Source organism: Mobula hypostoma, chromosome 16 (genome assembly GCF_963921235.1).
Source record: "Mobula hypostoma chromosome 16, sMobHyp1.1, whole genome shotgun sequence".
Taxonomy (NCBI): Eukaryota; Metazoa; Chordata; class Chondrichthyes; order Myliobatiformes; family Myliobatidae; genus Mobula; species Mobula hypostoma.
Genome location: NC_086112.1, coordinates 38,350,553 through 38,369,513, shown reverse-complemented (window position 1 = coordinate 38,369,513; position 18,961 = coordinate 38,350,553). Strand labels below are relative to the sequence as shown.

Below are 18,961 nucleotides of genomic sequence, written 5' to 3'. Positions count from 1 at the left end.
TTGGGACCTATTTTGGTGCAAGTTTGACCTGTACAAAAAGGACGGGTTGCATTTGAATCCAAGGGGGACCAATATCCTGGCAGGGAGGTTTGCTAATGCTATTAGGAAGAGCTTAAACTGGAATTGCTGGGGGGTGGGGGGGGGGCAGGAACCAAACTGAAGAGATGGAGGAAGAGGCCATTGGCTCACAAATCGAGAAAGCTTGTGGACAGTGTGAGCGGGAGAATAGGCAGGTGATAGAGAAGGGATGCGCTCAGACTGATGACTTGAGATGTGTCTATTTTAATGCAAGGAGTATCATGAACAAAGCGGATGAGCTTAGAGCGTGGATCAGTACTTGGAGTTATAATGTTGTGGCCATTAGAGAGACTTGGATGGCTCAGGGGCAGGAATGGCTACTTAGAATGCCAGGCTCTAGATGTTTCAGAAAGGACAGGGAGGGAGGCAAAAGAGGTGGGGGCGTGGCACTGCTGATCACAGATAGTGTCACGGCTGCAGAAAAGGAGATTGTCTACTGAGTCTCTGTGGGTGGAAGTTAGAAACAGGGTGTTTCTTTATAGACCCACCCAACAGTTCAGGGACATCGAGGAGCAGATAGGGAGACAGATTCTGTAAAGTTGCATTAATAACAGGTTGTCGTGGTGGGAGATTTTAAATTTCCTCAATGACTGGCATCTCCCTACAGCAAGGGGTTTAGATGGGGTGGAGTTTGTTAGGTGTGTTCAGGAAGGTTTCCTGACACAATATGTAGATAAGCCTACAAGAGGAGAGGCTGTACTTGATCTGGTATTGGGAAATGAACGTGGTCAGGTGTTAGGTCCCTCAGTGGGAGAGCATTTTGGAGATAGTGATCACAATTCTATCTCGTTTATCACAGCATTGGAGAGGGATAGGAACAGACAAGATAAGAAAGCGTTTAATTGGAGTAAGGGGAAATATGAAGCTATAAAGCAGGAACTTTGAAGCATAAATTGGAAACAGATGTTCTCAGGGAAATGTACAGCAGAAATGTGGCAAATGTTCAAGGGATATTTGTGTGGCATTCAGCATAGGTACGTTCCAATGAGACAGGGAAAGGATGGTAGGGTACAGGAACCATGGTGCACAAAGGCTGTTGAAAATCTAGTCAAGAAAAAAAGCATACAAAAGGTTCAAAAAACTAGGTAATGATAGAGATCTAGAGAATTATAAGGCTAGCAGGAAGGAGTTTAAGAATGAAATTAGGAGAGCCAGAAGGGGCCATGAGAAGGCAGTTGTCTACTTGAGTATTCAATGGACAGCGCATCAAAGGTGCTACGGGGTGAAAGGGATTTGCTATTTTGCTGGATGAGGGTTTAATTTACTGGGTTGGGATTGGTACTCTGGTTTGGGTGGCAACATTAGGATCTGAAGGAGCTGCTAAGACCATTACTGGCTTTGAATCTTGCTCCTGAGAAGTCACTTCTAAGTTGGATAAATCTGTCAGAAGTTTTGGTATTGGTGTATTATTGTTATATGTACCAAGATACAGTGGAAAACAACTTGCATATTGTTCATTCAGATCAAATCATTACATAGTGCAATGGGAGAGGGAGGAGAGAGAATGTCCAGGGTGCATGAGGTTTTTGATTATGCTGACTATTTTATTGAAGCAGTGAGAAGTATAGACAGAATCTATCAAGGGGAGGGAGGTTGGTTTCTGTGATGTGCTGAGCCATGTCAAGACCTGTTGTCATACTGAGTACTGTGCATCCAGGTAGTCAGAAATGCGAAATTCTGCAAATGTAGGAAATTGTGAGCAACACACACACAAAGTGCTGGAGGAACTCAGCAAGTCATGTATTTGTGCCCATTGGGCAGAAGATACAACAGCCTGAAAGTGTGTATGACCAGGCTGAAGGAGAACTTCAATCTTGCTGTCTTCAGAAATCTGTACTTTTATCCTCACAATCTAACTTGTTATTATACTTTACTTTATTATACATCCAAATAGAATGCTTTCTATGACACATCAATAAAAATCGATAAGGATTGATGGTGATTGCTAAGTGTGCAATGCAACCCTGTTTCATCCACAAGCAGATCCTTTAAGTGGTATCCATATGCTTGTTCTATGCTATTGGGCAAAACTCTACACATCAGGGTACTTCTGTACACCAGGAAATTAAGATGTGTTATCAATGAAAGTTCTCTCCAAAAAAGATTTTAAATAATCTAGCTCCTAAAAAAATTAATGAAAATGTTTACCATGCACTGGGATTACTGAGACAAGGAACATTTGGTTTATATTTCCTGTATGGTAGATTTCGCGTCATTATATCAATAGATCCAAGCAGCTCCATGATGCTAAGATACTGTGCAAAGAAAAATAAGTTTTTAAAATAAAAATGCCATCCTTAATCATCCAGTCATTATTGTGCAATTGTACTCTATTCAAGTTTTATTTTAATCGTGGTGCCAACCCATTTGAAGCCAGATAAAACAACAAACTGTAGATAAAGAGATCTCTATATTCTTGTTACCCATGAACAAAGCCAATATAATTTCTAGGTTCAACTGTCAGGTTTACAAGAAATTTTAATATCCTTATTTCTTTATTAATTGTAATTTACTCATTGTTTATCTTAAAAATGCTATTCCAATACTGAAGTCAGACATATGCATTTACAAAGAGGAAGGAACTTGCTCATCAATTATCAACAAAATTACATAAAATTAAAGAGCTAGATCATTCAGCACATTGAATCTGTGCCTGTTGAAAAAGCCAAATTTTTTCCAGCTGCAGACCTGCAGCCCTGTTAGGTCACTTCTCTTCATAGCAGCCTGTTCTAAATTGAGTGAAAAATGATTTTCTCATCTCCTCTCCCATTCTTGAGCTAAGAACAAAGTACAGCCTCTCATGTCTGCTCTGTCATTCCATATCGTGGATGATCATTTCTCACGACACCACTTTTGTATTCTACCCAATATCCTTCAATTCCCCCAAGAAATACTTTTTGGTCTTAAATATAATGACTGACCGATTCTCTAAAGCCTCCTTGTGTAGATGCATCCAAATATTCACAACCCTCCAGATTAAGAATTTTTTTTTAAACTGCTGCTCTCTGAAATGGATAACCTTTATTATGAAGATGTGACCCCTAGTTCTAGTTAGCCTATCCAGTTGAAGCATCAATTCTTTAGTGAGTAAGTAGCGCAGTGGTTAGTGCATCCCTTTACAGCACTAGTTGTAAAATCGAGGTTCAATTAATTCCTGCCGCTGTCTGTAAGGAGTCTGTACATTCTCCCCTGACCATGTGAAGTTCCTTGGGTGCTCCTATTTCCTCCCACATTCCAGGCATACAGTTAAGATTAGTGAGTTGTGGCATGCTATGTTAGCATCAGAAGTGCAGCAACACTTAAAGATTGCATCAAATCCTCACTGAGTTGATGCAAACACATTTCACTGTACCTTTTGATGTACATATGACAAATAAAGCTAATCTTTAATCATAAAACCCTCTCGACCCTTGTTAAAATATATTTTTCACTGACATCACACTCATCATACCCAATTCAAGGCCCAAGCTAAGATTAAAAGAAATGTAGGCTCTAGAAATTGGGAAGAGATTTGAAAGCAAATATACAGCGTGCAAACAGGCCCAACTCAACCCCGCTAACTAAAGTGACTTCCAGAGCCAATCCTATTTGCCTACATTTCGGCCATTTCATTCTAAGCCACTCCAATATATTGTCCTGCCCAAACGTCTTAAATGTTGCAGCTGCACCGACCCCTACCTACTTCCTCAGTCAGTTCATTCCAAATAACCCCCACCCTTTCCTTCAAACTACTTCCTTCTCAATAAATCCAGGATTTTCATGTTAGACTCCCCTGCCATAAGAAAAAGAAAGCAGCTATCCACCTTATCTATTACTCTCATGACTTGGGTCTCCATTAGGTCACTCCTTCACTCCCTGGAAAATAGCTGCAAAAAGCTATATAACTTTACACAGATGATACAACATTCATGGCATATCACACAAGGGAGCTTAACTGTACCTGTCAATTTCTTTAACCCTATTAAATAAATTCATTTAATTGAAGTTATTGCACATTCCAACTTCTACACTACCTTGATGAGCTATTTTTTTCTGACAAAGGGTCCCAAAGGTAACCACTGTTTCCCTACCCAAGATGCTGTTTCTGCTTGTATTATGGTATAGTCCTAGTCTGCTTAACTCACTACCAAGTTATTTTAAATCTCTGCCCACTAGATATTGACCCCTCTGCTTAGGAAAATCACTTCCTCACCTCTCCATTGATTTTCCTCAACCTTGTATCAAAAACAGAATCTAGTGTGATCTCATTGAGAATACCATTCATGTCCTCATGTGGAAGGTTAAAACTGTTATAACTCCTGTTTTTATTTCTTACGTTCTTGTGTTCTACAAACCCTTACAACACTGTTTGGTTCTAATGATGCAGAAAAAGCACTGGCTTCTGCAAAGTATCCTCAATGTCACCATTCCCCATTCCAGCCAACACATCCCAAAATTTCCTCTATACTCTCTCCAAGGTAATTACATTGATGCTGTGACATGATGGCAGAATGACACAAAATACTCAGGTTTATCCAAAAAATGTTTGTTTTGTTATCATAAAATGTATCTTAACATTTAACACAACTCTTGAAATGAAATATTAATAACAGAAGCCAGTTTTCGATTTGGTTCTTGGCCAAAATCTGTGCAAGAGTTTGTAGATACATACAAACTTCATTATTTTCTGAATCTAAAGAGGAAAAGTACTAATTCTGTAATTAGTAATCAACATTTCATACCTGAGGTCTCTTGAGTTCAATGGTTATACTTTGGAGGTCTACTTCCAAGTTTACCTTTGGTGATGCAAAGTCAACTTCTGCTCGGGGATTCATTTCAAGTTTGGCTTTTGCAGATATTGGCTGGAAAACTAAAATATTAACAAGGTAGAGATGATAAATCACAGAAGAATGTCTTTCAAATTATCCTAAAACATGACAAATTGATGTCAACAGTAGACACAAGGGATTACTGTTGCTGTAATTAGGAGCACAAAATCAAACTAATGCAGGAACATAGTGAGTCAGGCAACATCTTTGGAGTCAGAGGAATGGTCTACATTTTGGGTCAACCCAATAGACTGACCATCCTGCTGCCTCCACAGATGCTGCCCAACCCAACAAATTCATGTCATCTTGTTTACACAAAATCTCCCATGTTCTCTGAAGAATTAGCTCAGTTACACATAGGGGAAAAAGTAATAGCGGATGAAATTTAATCTGGGCAAATGTGAGGTGGTGTACTTTAGGAGGTCAAATACAAGAGGAAAGTATATTGTTCATATTGTTCATGGGGGGACCTTTAATAGCACAAAGGCACAGAGGGATCTTGGATCCAAGCCAAAGATAACCGGAAAGTAGAAACATACAGAATGCATAGGGCTTAACTGCATTCACTGACCATGGCACTGAGTACAAGAGTCTGAAAGTAATGCTGCAGCTGCCTAAGACTTCAGTTAGGCTGCCCCTGTAATGGAGCAACCAGAAACGAAATGTAGTATTACAAGGATGAATGCTTTGCAAAGGGTGCAGTAAAGGTTTACCAGGATGCTGCCTTGATTAAACACTACCTAACAAGGTGAGGTTAGACAAACTTCGATTTTTTTTTTCCCCTGGAGCATCAAGGAGACCTAATAAAAGTTTTTTTTTAAATTATGAGTAGCTTCAATAGAGTCAGAATCTTTTCTCCAGGATAGAAGATTCACACACAAGAGAAACAGCAGGAGGCAGAAAGGAAAGAGGCAAAAAATTTAAAGGAAATATCTGGGGAACTTTTTCTTTTATATAAACAGAGCAGTAAGTGCCTGGAATTAATTGCCAGGGATGATAGTGGAAGCCAACTTAGTTGGGACATTCTTACAAATTCCCCTAATCTAGCAAACGAATTCCTCTGGTCAAATCTCCACAGTATACATTTCATTTATTACTACTCATTACCTCTTCCCCCTCACATGCACTTGCAATTCAAGAGGAGAAAGAAAAAAAAAATTTAACTTTTTCCTTCTTACCTTCCAGGAGATAAGGTTTTGGTCCTATTACTTGTCACCAGTGATTAATGGCAAGAGAACAAGATCTCTTTAGACTCTACACAGAAATTGCATGCAAACTATTGTGAATGTTAAATGCATAACAACTTCAAATGCAAGCAACTTACTGAACTGATATTCCCTTGGAATGAAGTCTCTTGTTGAAACTCCATCTTTCAAGAGTCCCTGAAAAGTAGTTTAAAAATTACATTTCAGAATAAAGATTGTTGCTGGATGCTAATGTCATCAGAAGAAAACAGTATCATTAATAAGCCTGAGCTGATAGAGCTAAATAATATTGCCACTGGTTTAGTTAGTCTGAATTAGGAATAAGGCAAGTACTATGGACCCAGAATTCTTATCAACATTGATCTGACTATATTCTAGTCCCTGTAACTTAAAACTATTTATTTAAAAATATGCTCTCCACTTTATTTTGCTTTTTTTTGTTCCGCCAAAATAACCAGTTCAAATTCCTCACCATTACATTTCACTAGCCACCTACCCCTACATTCGACAAGTCTTTAGCCCCGACACCATTTAATATCCACACATCTTGAAGTTTTCAATCAACTGTACATTTGTAAGTTGTGTCCTGTAAAACCAAACTCAACTCATGAACATAAATTAACAACAGCAGTGGTTCTAATACTACACTTGGGAAAGCATTGTACGTTTTCCTCTAGTTTGAGAAACCAACTTCCAACATGATTATTTTCTGTAATTTAGCATTTTTTCCCATCCATTCCACTTACTTTCTATGAACTTTATCATGATCAGGGTATTATGAGACATTCAGAATTTAAGAAATGAGAATAGGTGGTCACCCGGCCTTCTGAACTTTCTGCGCAATTTACACCATAATTACTAATCTTCTTCCATAGTACATTTTACCTGCAGCACTCCTTAATCGCTAAAACTCTACTGATCACATTGATGTGAATGAACTCCATTACCAAGTCTCTTCAATCATCCCTGATGCAGAATTATAATGGTTCATTCCCCTCTGAGTGGAGGAACTTCTCATCACATCCTAAGCTTCCTTTTCCTTATTCTCAAACCGCTCTCCCATCATAAAGGTTATGGGAAGAAGGGTTGAAGGGGAAATTAATCAGCCATGATGAAATGGCGAAGCAGTCTTGATGGACAAGTGCCCTGATTCAGCTCCTGTCTTATGGTCTTACCATAGACCAGTCAGGGGAATTATCAACCCTGCATCCAACCAGCAAGCTGCTTTAAGCAGTTTGTAAATTCCCATTAAGATTTCCTCACATCGTTCTGTATTTGAAAGAATATGGAACAAATCAGCTCAATCCCTCCTCTGGAGGCAAACTCTTTGTGCAACGTCTAGTAAATTTTCCTACATTTTCCAAAGCAAGTAAATATTTTCTTTAAAAAAGATTAATACTGTACATAATATCCAGAGAGTCTTACTAAGGCCCTAGACAAATGCAATAATACTTGGTCACTCCTGTAAAACGTCTTCATGCCATTCGTCTTTGGTAACTTGTGTGTAAGCACGTCTAGCAATTTCTCCACCAGCAAGATCAAACTGATTAGTTTGTAGTTATGTCATCTACCCCTCCCTACATGTATTTTGGAACAAGCATTTAACATTTGCACTTTTCTAGTCCTCAGGCACCAAATCATAATCTATAGAATCACTGAATCAGACTTAATACCTCTGTCTCTAGTTGTTTTACAGCAGCAATACAATGCAAAAGCAAACTTACTTTATATTACAAAATAAATAAATAGTGCAAAAAAAACCCAGAATAATCAGGTAGTATTTAAGAACGACTCAGAAATCTGATTGGGGAGGGAAAAAGCCAATTCTGAATTTTGAGTGTGAATCTTCAAGCTCCTGTACCTCCTCTCTGATGGCAGTAACATGAAGATTAAGTTCCAAGGCCTTAGCAGTTTCCTTCCTTTGTTTGACTTGCCCCAGTAACTGGAGGGGCACAAACTGTAGATTTGGAATATCAATCCTTTGCTCGAGATTTTTTTTTAATAAAAACTGATGTGAACTCATATGGTGCTTCACCTATGTTCTTTGTTTCATTAGGTTATTAACAATTTAAGTAACTATTTTGGTTGTGTAATTGGAAATCAAAGGAGAAAGCAATAGTCTCTATGGGTTAGTAAAATGGAATCAATGTCGGTGTTGACATTGATTTAAACAAAAACTAGCTCAAGGATAGGAAGCAGTCATAGTAAATGGCTCTTGTTGTGAAGGAATATCAGTAAATAGTGGTGTTCCCCAGCCATAAATACCAGTACCATTGTTTCTGTTGACTTTTTTAAAATAATAGTTATAAAGCACTGAGCTCCATTTCAAAATGTACAAATGCTAGCAATCTTGAAGGGGTACATAGCCAGGAGGATAGCAATAAATGGCAAAAGGACTGACTGATTAGGGTGAAGTGACAAAATAACTCAGACAGACATTAAATTATACAGTCTGAAAGATGAGCAAGAACAAGGAGGTTTAGGTACAATATACATGTACACACCTTTTAAAGTGGCAAGACTTAGTGAGCGATCATTTGCTAAAAATACATGAAATCCTGGGCTTCATAATTAAAAGAAAACTGTATAAAAGCAGGAGGGTTATGTTGAATTTTTATACAATAGTCACTGGGTGATGAAAGTTATTACATTCAGTTTTACTCATCTGATTTTAGGAAGGATGTGAAGATTGTGAAAACATTTACCTAAATGGGATTCTGCTTGGAGCAAAGGAGGTTAAAGGATTTAACAGGTGTACAAGATCAGAGCAGAATTAGATAATCTGAAAGATAATGGCAATTGTTAATTGTAGCTCAAGGACCAACAGATTCAAAGTACTCAGTGAGACAAGGCATGTACATACAGAGTAGCTATGATCCAAAACTCAGTGATAGTCAGTTAAGACTTTTAGAAAAAAACTGAATATGCACAAGGGAAAGTAATTTGTAAGTCTGTAGGGAAAACAAAAGGGAAAGGGACTGAACCAATTGCTTCACAAGAATATGAGCTCAATGGCAAATATGGCAGGTTCTTGTGCCATAAAGATTATATAAAATTCAGAATATTAATATTACAGACAGAGAATCTTAATCTTGAGAGCCTGGAATATGTTAAAATACTGTAAACATTTATTCTGCAAACATCAATTTTGGAAAGAAAGACTGATTTCCATACAATGGGGAATAGAATTGAGCATATTTACAATGTTGAGAGTATAAATATGCAACTAAAACTTATCAGAATTGTGACAAACACATCAAACTTTGGCTGAATGCTGAGCTTGCTCTCCGTAGATTAAGTTAAAGATTGGATACATGTGCTAAAAACGATACATAATTTTGATAAAATGAACAAGAAACTTCCCAGCCTCAGAGGACAAACACCAGAGAAGACATATTCAAGGTAACTAGAACAGGAGCAAAATAGGTTTTTTCTTAAAATAGAGGAGTAATAAGTTATGACATAATAAAGACTTTTTAAAAAGAGATGGGAGCAGAAATTTACAACAACTTTTCCAAAGGAAATTAGATAAATCCCTCAAAGGAAAGTAAATAAATAAGGTCCATATCAAAGTGCCTGCTCGGGCAAAATGAGCCAAATGGATAAATGGATTCCTTCTGTGCTTCATTGTTCTATGGAATCAGAAAAGATTTGTGTGCCAGTATGTTCTGCACCATGATCATTCATCATTTTGGAAGAGGAGTGGGAGCAAAAGAGAGAGCCAATGCAAGTGAGAAAGTAAACCTCAGAAGCAAGAACAAGGAATTAAAATAATTATTAAATCAATTATATTAAATCAGCTTACCAAGGCCTCAGTCTGACTGGTATAAGAATACATGTTGGTGTTGACATTCCAATATGCACAGAGGTAGTCTAATCGAACAAGCTGAAATTTGAAAGAAAAACATGCAATTACATAGAAACATATGAAAATCCAAATATTTCTTGTTACAAATCAATTACTGTTACCTTATTGAAGACGTGCTCACATTGATCATGTAAACACGGATTCCATTGTTCATCTGCAGTCTGTTATATAAAATTAAAACAAAGGTTGGAACAGAAAATATTAAATAGCAATAATAAATGTCCTAACTTCTATTTCGTATTTATTCAGAAACAAAGATCCAGCTGCATTTCAAAAGGAGTAATTTTCTAGTATTTACAACATTTGGTACAAGACACTAAACTAGGTTAAATCATATCTGCAACAAAAGAAAAGTAACCTTACAAATTTAATAGTTTAGATTTGGTAATTTGACAAGAATTTGGTAATTTCTGTTCAGTGCAACAAAAAATTGCAGGATCATTGCAATGATTAAACGGCAGAATATTTATTTCCAGATGTTCGTACAAAGATAGGAAACCAACATTTTCAAGTATTGAATGTGCATTTGTTCAAAAGCAAATATTCCAATACTGCTGAAAATATGTTGAAAACTATTTAAAATGATTATTCAAAGTTAATCATTCTACCCAATATTTTAGTTAGATCAGAATTAATTTCATTAATAGCAGCTGAATAACAAGTTTAAAAAATGGTTTTAATACATCATAATTGCACTTAAAAGATAGATCAAAAATAATTGCAAATTAGTTCCTAACTGAATTCAGGAAAATTTTAAGGCCTAATAAACAAGTTTGACCATAAGTGGCTCTTCAGAAGCAAATAGTATCAATGTATTTGAGAAGGTAGATATCCTTACTCAAACCACACAGATGAAAAAAAGGTATAAGAAAATGAAACATGCATTGAGTTATTGGCTTGATTCAACACAAGATTTCTGACAGGTATCCTTTACAAGCCTTTACAATAGAGCAAAAAAAACCTATATTGCCTTATCTTTTCAACAAGGAAAACGGAAAAAAAAACTTTCAGGGCCAGATAAATACGATTCCTTGCAGGGGTTTTGAGATGTTCTAAGGTACAATTAAGCAAATCATCTGTACAGGGACTATGAAAACTCAAGACCGATTTCAGAATGAAATTAAAAATACAGATCCAAAGACCTACAAGTTCTCTCCCACAATGGGTGCAGTTAATAAGAAGCAGCATATACAAGGACAAAGGCAGAGAAGAGAAAACCATGCAAATTGGAGGCATGATGATAGAAGTAGTGTTTGACAATATTAAAAAATCATGGATAAATATGTCTTGTTTGCCTAAGATCAGGATTACTGAAGCACGCATATCAAATGACTGACTCAGCATAGACAAACTTCTAATTAATGGTTGGTTTTGGCAATAGTGGAGGTTGGGTTACGAAAGTGCAAATAGATGGTCTTCGTTTATTTTTAGTAACAGATAGCACATGGTATTGGAGGCTCATTTCTGATGCAACCAGTAGGATGATATCCGAGAGCACGTGTGATCAAAAGCATGTTCACATGAAAGAGATGGCAAAGCACCAGAGGCAAGAATTAGTCATACAATTGCAATAACAATCTCAGGATATCACATGGCTCTTCATCTAATTTAGCATTTCTGAAATGAACGCCATTGAAATTCAAAACCTTAAATCAACTGTACCTCAAGACTTAAATTCTGAAGTGAAATTCCAAACGACAATGGATAGTTGTGATTTGTGATCTGCATATACAAATAGAATAAAGCAGATTAAGTAGGCAAAGGCTAGTCAAAACTGGATTCAAGTTGATTACTATCAGTAAGATGAATAGGAATAATGTACACCACTTATAAAGAAACCAGGTGCTGACATTATAGAGATTTTGAAAAAAAAAAGTAAATTTATAAACTTTTTATAATGCCTAATCTCAAATACAACCAAGAACTTTGAACTTGTAGTACTGGCAGCATTAGTCAACAAAAATATTCCCAAATTTGAGACTTCTAAGTGAGCACGTAGATTGCCAGTTGCATTTTACAAGTGATTCAACAGCTAGACAAAGACTATGGGAGTATTTCAGGAGTCAGCAAAGCAGCTCAAATTTCTACAGATAGCAAAAAGGTCTATCGAAAAGAATAATGTAAAATATAGAAAAGCAAATTCTAGGAATTCAGAAATTCAGGCATCTGGGGATAGAGAAACAGAATTAACGTTTCAAGGTCAAGTTTCCTTCCAGTTTTGAGAGAAGCTTCTATCTGAAACATGAACTCTGCTTCTCTTTCCACTGATGTAATCTACCCTACTGAACACATCCACATTTTCTGTTTTTGTTATAGTAGGGAAGGAAACCATCTGGATAACAAAAAAAAAATAGAAAATCCATTTATTTGATTGGAGGAAAAGGCCGTTAGGAATCTGCCATGCATAAAGTCATATTTTTTACTAATACGTAACAGCTTGAATGTTGTTTCAGATTTTCAGAGCCATTTCAATTTATAAAATGCGTGACAAGTACAACAGGAAGCTAAGTCAAAAGCAACTGTCAAGATTTTACTTCTAATCACAAGTTAGCTTTAAAAATATTGAAAAATATGCAGATACTAAAAACCTAAAATAAAAGTTCTGAATAAGCATCTTCAACTGAAATGTTAATTGTTTCTGTTCCCACAATTACAGCACGTGCAGCTGAGTATTTCCTGCATTTACTCTTTTAACCATAGGTGAACTTTTATGTTCTGCACTTAAGATTATATTGACTATGGGCCTACGATCAAACAGCATCTTGCCATTTTGAACTGGTCAGTTTCAAAGTGCAAAATGACACTGATTAGTCCACAAAAGCTACATCCTAAGTTCCCAAGGCACTGAAAAAAGAAAGGAAAAACTGCACCCTAAAATGAGTATTCAGTTTTAAAAGCGGAAACAGGAGAAAGTCCTGTACTTTCTTCCCCAAAGATGCTGGAAATCCAAGTAACATACACAAAATGCTGGAGGAACTCAGCAGGCCAGGCAGCATCTATGGAAAAAAGTACAGTTAATGTTTCAGGTTGAAACCCTTCGGCAGGACTGCAAGCAGAATACGGGACGCTGTTCTTCCAGGTGGCATCTGGCCACGCCACATCAGTAAAGACAACCAAGGGCAGCTAGGTCAGTATGGGAATAAAAAGGCTAAATGACAAAACCGAAATAAAGAGAAGTTAAGGGCAAGGCTGCTCTAGCAAATAGTTACATTATGCTTCACTCCAACTCTGGTACCAAGAGAAAAGGCGAGCGCAGTTTGTGAGAGATCCATTCAGCTTCACCAGGACTCTTCTCGGCCAACAAAAATCTGGTATACTATCCAGCTTGAAGCCAGAGGTAGAGGAGTTCCTGCGGGAGGCACACAGCGACCCATGGAGGGGTCAGGGGCTAGGAACCAATTGGGCTGTGCGTAAACCGGAAAAATCCATCAATTGAGCTGAATGTGAAGGAGCCTACATGGCAGGAAATCCAGGGCATCATCCGGAAAGCTGAAGCATCAGCTGCCCCAGGCGGCATACCTTATAAGGTGTATAAGAAATGCCCAAAGCTTCTTGCTGTAGAAGGTAATGAGAAAGATCTGGGCCAAAGGTACTATTCCGTTAAGTTGGAAATTGGCAGAGGGATGCTTTATTACAAAGGAAGAGGTTTCTTCCACAATTGCCCAGTTTAGGACAATTTCTCTCCTGGATGTGGAATGTAAGATTTTCTTTTCTGTGCTCGCAAGGCGGCTGACTTCTTACATGACGCAGAACCGCTATATCAACGCATCCATCCAGAAAGGCGGTATTCCAGGCTTTTCGGGGTGTCTGGAACACACCTCAATGATTAGCCATTTGATCCGTGAGGCCAAGCAGAAAAAAGGCGACCTAACAGTTGTCTGGTTAGACCTCGCGAACGCCTATGGGTCTATATTTACGCTATATTCTTGGTTGGTGCGGCTGTAACGAAACCAAATTTCCCTCGGGATTAATAAAGTATATCTATCTACCTATTCCACATGACCTCACCCTAGAAGAACTCGACCACTACTACATCCCAGTGGCCATTCAAGATATGATCACCAGCTACCTAGGAGGATTCAAACTCAGATTTACAACAGCCCATTTCACAACTAGTTGGCAGGACCTCGAGAAGGGGATTCCAACAGGGTGCACCATCTCCCCCATCCTATTTATTATGGGAATGAACCTCCTATTATCAGCAGCAGAACATGTAACCCACGGCCCAACGCTGCAGTCAGGCATTGTTCAGCCGGCTCTACGAGGATTCACGCAGGACATCACTGTAACAACTGTGTCACATGTCCAAGCAAGATGGGTATTGGAAACCCTGGGTAATGTAGCCACTTGGGCAAGGATGCCCTTCAAAGCTGAGAAGTCCAGGTGCATGGTGATCAGAAAGCGCAAAGTTACTAGCAAGTTTAGCCTCCAGGTTCAGGGTGAGGTCATCCCCTCCATCAAAGATAACCCGATAAAATGCTTGGGGAAGTGGTTTAATGTGTCACTGACAGATGGGGCCAATGTCACCAATGCTGTGAAGCAGACAGAGGAATGGCTGAAGAAGATCGACAAATCCGGACTTCTGGGTAAATTCAAGACCTGGCTGTACCAATACGGCATTCTGCCCAGGCTTCTCTGGCTCTTCACACTTTATGAGTTCCCCATGACTGTCATAGAGGGCATCGAGAGGAAAACCAACAAGCACCTGCGGAGATGGTAGGGAGTTCCCCCAAGCTTCTCTTCAGTGGCCTTTACATTCGTTCTGAGTAACTGCAGCTTCCCCTGTCATCTGTTGTGGAGGAATTCAAGGTGGCAAAATGCAGAGCTTTATTAAGCATGAGAGATTCTAATGACGTCTTGGTAAAGCAAGCAGGCATTACAACCAGACCTGGGCGCAAGTGGGCAGCCAACTCAGCTGTGGAGGAGGCAGTGTGTTCTCTGAAGCTGCGAGATATCATCGGCAACCCCTGCGTCGGGCAGCAAGGCCTCGGCTCAGTTCACTTCCATAAGTGGGGAAACACAAGCATAAGGAACAGGTGAGACATGATACAGGCAGAAGTACGGATCCGTGAGGAAGAGAAGCGGATTTCTAAGGCAGTGGAACAAGGGTCCCAGGGTGCCTGGACAAAATGGGATTTGCCTAAGAGCAAGATCTCATGGGCAGAGTTATGGAGACTGGAGCCCTTCCGTATTTCCTTCTCTTGCGATCCGTGTATGACACCCTTCCTTCACCATTACATCTGTACACATGGGGGTGAGAGAGAACCCGAACTGTAAGCTCTGTGATCAAGAGGACACTGGCTCATATACTGTCCGGGTGTGAAATAGCTCTAACTCAAGGACAGTATAGGTGGCACCAAGATAAGGTGCTTCTGGCTCTTGCTGACACACTAGAGCGGGAGAGATGCAAGAAGAGGACGACTGGCACAGATTTGAGGAAGGCCATCACCTTCATCAAAGAGGGAGCTAGGCCTTTCGTAACCAAACAACCAAAGCCCAATCTGCTGCTAACGGCCAGGTCCTGGGAGATGAGGGCCGATGTGGGAAGGAGGTTGTAGTTCCCGGAAGTAGTGCACACAACCCTACGCCCGGACATTGTACTGTGGTCAACGGAAGACAAGAAAATAATTCTGGTTGAGTTGACTGTGCCATGGGAGGAGGGATGGGAAGGGGCCCACGAGAGAAAGGCCTTGAAGTACCAGCCCTTACTGCAGGAGTGTAAAGACAAGGGATGGCAGGAATGGTTGTTCCCTGTGGAGATCAGCTGCAGAGGTTTCCCAGCCAAATCTGCATGGTGGTGGTTGTCAGATCTGGGCCTGGACGAAAGGAGCAAAAAACAAGCAGCTCGTAGGATGGAGGAAGAGGCAGAACGAGCTTCTTGTTGGATTTAGAGTAGGCAAGAGGAGGGGAGCTGGAAGCCAGGAGCAGACGGGCAGTGATTTGGCCACCACTGCCAGCCCACCAACTGGAGAGTGCCGTGGTTAAGGGTCAAAACACTCGGTGAAGGTTGGGAACCATCTGATGACATCTGCTCCTGGCTGAAGGCTACGGTTACCTTATAAGGTAACTGGAGAATGCACCCTAACAGGTGTATGTAACAAGTAACAAGTAAACACAATAATTTTAAATTGAAATAGTATGTTTTTGGCTGTAGTCTCAGAAATAAATGCACCTTTTTCAGACAGGGTCTTAATAAAGATACTCAAATTTTACAAGCATAAAATACTCACATCATCTTCATAACGGATATGGATGTTGGTAATTTTCACCTGCAAATTCTTAATAACCTGAGTAATTAACTTTTCAATGAATGTGTCCTGCTTTTCTTCTTTAGGATTTTCTGTTAAAATGTTAAACATTAATGACAGCAGACAGCATAATCATAATTCACATTTGCATCATGTGCTCATTAAAAATTAATTTCTCAACTATTTCAAATATCTACAGGGATGCTGGGGAGAATGAATCTCAAATATAAGAATGAAAATAATTTCAAAATTAAAGGACCATAACTCAACAAGTATACATTCAGAAAATCAGTATTTGAAGTAAACTACTTTAGTCTCATTAAAATCTAAGAAGAGCTATAATATCAAGAAACAATTATGGAGTTTTAACATGTGCTGCACTTCTTAGCCATCACAGTTTTTTTTTCTATTCTCCGCAGATAGCAGGTATTGCAATAACTGACATCGGGATATATAGTATTCTACAAAAAGAGGTTACTTATTAATTGTTAAAACATCACAGGATCCATGAAATAGCAAAGATTTTTCTCTTTTAAAAATGGACTTTCAAAACTGATATAGATGATTATGAAAAAATGTTAACAAATCTGCAGAATGAATTGATCTCAGCCAGCTGAACACCAGAAATAAATTACTAAAAAAAATTTCCACCAATTGCTTCCTTAACAGTGTGGGGTGGTTAAAAACAAAAATCTCCAAATTCAGAGTTATTTCTGCCAGGTGATTTGTGCCATTTTATCCAATAGAAAAAAAAACAGCATCCACTAGTTAAATTTTTACTAGCTGAATTTGTTTTTTTAAAACTATAAATGAAGCTCAAGAGTAAAAGACCAATTTAACTGGTAAAAATAATCAAGAATGCAAATTGTGAATATCTAAAACAATAAACAAAATATTATGGTCAGCTAATTACTGTAGACACAATTTAAACCATTGGGAATGAGTCACCATTTGATGCAAGGCAGCTCAATTCCCAAAAGATTTTAGTTCCTCTTTTCTACTCTATTTCATAAAGAGTTTTTTTGCATGAAGAGTGAATGCAAAAATTATACAAGTAATGATGGATAGATGAATGACGAATCACAACTTCCTTCACCTTTGTCAGCGACCTTCTGCTTAGCTTCTTCAATTCTTTGCAATTCCTTCTGTTTGACTTCCTGAAGCTGCAATTCCTCTTTGTTGGCATCATATTCAATACCTAAGAAGATATTTTAAAGTATAAATATGAGAAACTACCACACAAAGCTTACATTTATAGTTTATACAAAAGCTCAAGTTCATTTTTACTTCAGTTGAAAAAGTGTCCAATTTTTATACACTGACTGTGATAACCAAATTTCGTTTGAACCATTACAATGTTTGCTTACTGGCACATGGAACAACGAGCAAATAGACTCCATCTAATGTAGCTTCTACTGCTTGTGTATATAGGTTCTTCCATGGTATCTTCAGTTCAAGTTTACCTAAGAAATCAAAATATTCAAAATAAACAGTCAAAGATCCTGAGCTACTGAATATGATAAAATATTGACTTATTTTTGGACATACCATCTGAAATGTCATGAATACAAAACGACCACTCTGCACTCAAAAAGCATTTGCTAATAAATAATCCATAGACTAGCAACAGAGAATTTCTATTGAGTAACTGACCAAAATCCCACAGTTCTGATGTTTATATTTTTTATTTGAAGAGACATTTGATTATTGGATGAAACTTAGATGTACTGGACAACTCATACTTGTACAACTATTAACTACAGTCGTTTATAGTCTTCTGCTGACACATATAAATCTTACAAATCATGCATATGTAAAAAATTAAGTACATAAACACAGGGAAAAATTAAAGACATATCCACATACTCATTATTACACTCAAAAGCACAGAAATATAGTGTTTTCAGAAGGCAATGATGTAGCCTGGCTTTAAAAAGTATTAGTTACTTAGCACAGTAAAATCCAGCATGAAAAATCAAATACAAAGCAGTAAAGTGAAAGTGAACAAGAACTGTGTAAATTGAAGTGGAATACCTTGTTGAAACATGCTGGCCCTCTTTACTCTCAACATTTAAATTTACACATGGGTTCAGGAGCAAGTTCTGACATTTAGTTTCAATAAATAAATGAGAAGCATTAGAAAGCAGTGAAGAACCAGGCAGATACACATTCTAGCAAAAAAAAAAGGCTGGTAGCTGTAATTCACTGTGTAATGGTGTAATGCAATTTAGAATAACAAACAAGAAACGGGCTTATCAACAACAGAACAAGATGCAGAAGGCTATGAAATGGATGTTGGAGAATGTAATTAGTAGATCTGAGTACTTGATAGTCAGCATGGACAGGGTGAACTGGAGGGCTTGTAACAATGAATATAAATACATTTTTCATTTGCCCTCTACGTTCAAGGATGTAATTTCTTGCATATAAAGTACTTAACTACAGATATAGAAAGATAGAAAACCTACAGCATAATACAGGCCCTTCGGCCCACAAAGCTGTGCCAAACGTGTCCTTAGCTGAGAAATTACCTAGGGTTACCCATAGCCCTCTATTTTTCTGAGTTCCATATACCTGTGTCTAGGAGTCTCTTAAAAGACCCTATCATATCTGCCTCCATCACCATCGTCGGCACCCCATTCCATGCACTCACCACTCTGTGTAAAAAAACTTAGCCCCGATATCTCCTCTGTACCTACTTCCAAGCACCTCAAAACTGTGCCCTCTCGTGCTAGCCATCTCAGCCCTGGGAAA

The 18,961-nt window shown here is 38.4% G+C and overlaps 1 protein-coding gene across 3 annotated transcripts in view; it reads right to left on the bottom strand.

Moving 5' to 3' along the window:
- Positions 1-18,961, bottom strand: part of vps13a (vacuolar protein sorting 13 homolog A) — a 307,850-nt gene that overhangs the window by 239,895 nt on the left and 48,994 nt on the right. For all 3 annotated transcript variants that reach the window (XM_063068778.1, XM_063068780.1, XM_063068779.1), the window contains exons 4-12: positions 17,575-17,670; positions 17,304-17,405; positions 16,190-16,299; positions 11,622-11,681; positions 10,061-10,120; positions 9,897-9,977; positions 6,211-6,268; positions 4,800-4,927; positions 2,227-2,333 (exon numbers count right to left, since the gene is read on the bottom strand). In XM_063068778.1, coding sequence (XP_062924848.1) covers positions 2,227-2,333; positions 4,800-4,927; positions 6,211-6,268; positions 9,897-9,977; positions 10,061-10,120; positions 11,622-11,681; positions 16,190-16,299; positions 17,304-17,405; positions 17,575-17,670 — 802 coding nt within the window. The remainder of the gene's footprint in view (positions 1-2,226; positions 2,334-4,799; positions 4,928-6,210; positions 6,269-9,896; positions 9,978-10,060; positions 10,121-11,621; positions 11,682-16,189; positions 16,300-17,303; positions 17,406-17,574; positions 17,671-18,961) is intronic.